We start from the raw sequence: 2,911 nt of genomic DNA on the forward strand, positions 1-2,911 counted from the left end.
CACTAAATCTTGTATTTATAGATAAAAGATATGAATATGGATTATATGTATCAATACTTTTTTCATTTATTAATATAGTTAATTATAAATAAAGAATTAACATAATCTCTAATTACTAATATATAACCACATTGTAGCACAATGGACATAATAAACAAAATCAGCACAGCTTTAGAAAAAATAGATGTACTTGTGACAACAGGTTCTGTATCAATGGGCGATAGAGATCTTTTGAAGCCTATTTTAGAGAACGTTTTTAAGGCTACTATACATTTCGGTACCTTCTTTTTTTATTCATTTCTATGTCAATACACGTTTCTTATATAAGTATCAAAATATGTTTTTTTCAGGACGCGTAAATATGAAGCCCGGAAAACCAACGACATTTGCAACGTGCACAACCTTAGGTAAAAAAAAATTTATCCTGTGCCTGCCAGGAAATCCAGTGTCTGCTCTTGTTACCGCACATTTATTCCTTTTACCCCTTGTGAATGAGTTACACTTTGATGCTTCAGAGTCAATCATAATACAAGCTAAGGTTTGTAAGATCGTCTTGATATTTTGCAAAACAATGCAAATGTGCATGATACATAAAACATTGTTCTAATATCATAGTTAACGTCATCGTACAATTTGGATCCGCGTCCTGAATACGCAAGAGCAATCTTGAGGTGGAATGATAAAGAAACACTTCCAATGGCTTACAGTACGGGAAATCAAATCAGTAGCAAATTACTTAACTGTAACGATGCTAATGCGCTTCTAATGCTGCCAGAAAGAACTGCAGAGAAGGAAGTATTGAATGAGGGTGATGTTGTACCAGCGAAGCTTATTAGTCTTAAATCTCCACTAAAAAGAATTTGGATTAATTATACATTGGATTAAATATATATTTAATGTACATATTTATTGTGTAATATTATCAGAAAATTATTTTTGAGATTTATAGCTTTCTATTTTCCTTATAATAACCTTTTCATAAAAATCATGTCCCTATTCTCATTAATTTTCATTATATGCTACTAAGTTATTAAATTTTTTATGAATTTTTTTTTATATTATATTTAATACATAATAATTTTAAACATTCAAATTTTTTTCTAAATAAAAATATGTAGAATAAATAAACTGTTCTTGTGTCAAAGGCATAAGTTAAAATTCACCAAGAATCATATGTGAGTTACAATCTCTCAATAATAAAAGTATCTTTACTTTTATTATTGAATGGAAGATGGATTTTGTCAACGAATTTATCGCTGATAAAAGAATATTTCTCACATACATATATACAATACACTTAACTCTTGTTCGTGTAGCACGCGCATTCTGAACACAATACACATAATATGCTGTCACAATCCAATTGGTTCTATCACCCCCATCTCTGCTTACAACTGGTTACAGTTATCGAGGAAAGCCTATTGGCGCTAAATCATTCTATCTTCATCATTTTTCAGACGTAAAATAAGGATATAATGATAAATTAGGATTACTAGGCTTACAAAAGATTAATAGTTTATTTTTTTATTTTTTTGTTATATTGAGTGCCACTGAGTCAGCATCAAATGTTAATGTTTATTCTTTTTTTTTTTCGAGGCATTCGAGGTTGTATAACTATCTTCTTATTTTAAATAAATTGCATGAATTGTAACAAAGGATCTCTTGTGGCTGTACACTTTTGGAATTTAAAAGTGAAATAGCTATACGTATGATGGAAAGAATATAAGGTGAAGTACTCCCGCGCAGTAGGAGAGTGAATTTGGGTTATATTTGATTGGCTTTTCCTGCATAATCAGCGTTATTATACGCAGGAAAGTGCATATTGGGGAACATTTGATTGATTATTTCCAGTATTGCTATCGTCATTATGCGCAATATTTCACCTTATATTCTTATACGTATAATATTTGGCGAAAGCAAGAAAGTTTAGTGCAGAAATGAAAAACAGTTATATTAGTCGAAAATAGATTAAGTTTATGTTTATATTTCTCGGAATTATATTCTTGCGCATATTCTATAATATTCCGATGCATCATCTATAATATTTTAATACAATGATAAATAAATACCTATTGGCAGTGGTCAAATTGGTCCTGTGGAGACTGTGGAGGTTCGGATTTCGAAACTCGCGCCATGTTAGTAGTTGTTAGTCAATCGTGATCAATTATTGGATCTTAACCTATTTTCTGTATTAGACTTGCTTGATTTATTATTTGCTAATTTCGAGCATTTCGTGAAGAGGTTAAAGGCATAATAAGTCCAGTGCCCAGTGGAGTACCAGTGGACATACCAAAATCGTTCAGATTTGTTTACATTCAGAACGTTCACGACAGTAGGAATCTTTATTCTCGCCGGGACAAATGTCGAAGAATAAAAGCAGAAATGCATTTTTTTTCTTCATGGCCGATTGGAAGAAACGCGAGGAAGCGTATGGTCGAGCGTTTCCTAATGGAATCAAAGACGTTCAACAGGATCCGGAGTGTAACGCGGAATGGCAGGTAAGTTTACAAAAGGAAAAAGCATCGGTGTAATTTCGGCAGGCTCAATTTTTGATACAGTTATTAGCCTGGTTTACACCGTGCGCTTAATCCGCGGCCTATATGGTAGGCGTTTTGTTTAATCTATTGGTTAAACAAGAATGCTTATCACATAAGTCGCGGACTAAGCGCACAGTGTAATCATAGTCATTAAATTGGCTTCCAGCGTGAAGTAAGTTCCAATTTATTACAGAATTAAGTAGATGCTAAAGTTTAATTGAGAGCTCGAAGCATTTGGCGGGAAACTAGATAAGGAAGGGACTGACTTTGTTTTAGCTAGATTTGCTCTTTCCTATGTAAAAGTATAATTATCTAATATATATATATATTAGAAAAAGAAACAGACTACAACTATATACTAATTTAGTGTATTA

At 32.2% G+C, this 2,911-nt stretch overlaps 2 protein-coding genes across 2 annotated transcripts in view; both read left to right on the forward strand.

The window, feature by feature from the left end:
- The window catches only part of LOC108755437 (gephyrin), a 4,041-nt gene extending 3,145 nt beyond the window's left edge, over nucleotides 1-896 (forward strand). The window contains exons 8-10 of the mRNA XM_018498434.1: nucleotides 138-277; nucleotides 351-538; nucleotides 616-896. Of these exons, the coding sequence (XP_018353936.1) occupies nucleotides 138-277; nucleotides 351-538; nucleotides 616-885 (598 nt within the window). The 3' untranslated portion in view covers nucleotides 886-896. The remainder of the gene's footprint in view (nucleotides 1-137; nucleotides 278-350; nucleotides 539-615) is intronic.
- A 1,264-nt stretch (nucleotides 897-2,160) lies between these two features.
- Nucleotides 2,161-2,911, forward strand: part of LOC108755298 (protein maelstrom homolog) — a 4,180-nt gene continuing 3,429 nt past the window's right edge. The window contains exon 1 of the mRNA XM_018498218.1: nucleotides 2,161-2,498. Within this exon, the coding sequence (XP_018353720.1) occupies nucleotides 2,361-2,498 (138 nt within the window). The 5' untranslated portion in view covers nucleotides 2,161-2,360. The remainder of the gene's footprint in view (nucleotides 2,499-2,911) is intronic.

Source organism: Trachymyrmex septentrionalis, unplaced genomic scaffold, assembly GCF_001594115.1.
Source record: "Trachymyrmex septentrionalis isolate Tsep2-gDNA-1 unplaced genomic scaffold, Tsep1.0 scaffold87, whole genome shotgun sequence".
In the NCBI taxonomy this organism is placed as follows: domain Eukaryota; kingdom Metazoa; phylum Arthropoda; class Insecta; order Hymenoptera; family Formicidae; genus Trachymyrmex; species Trachymyrmex septentrionalis.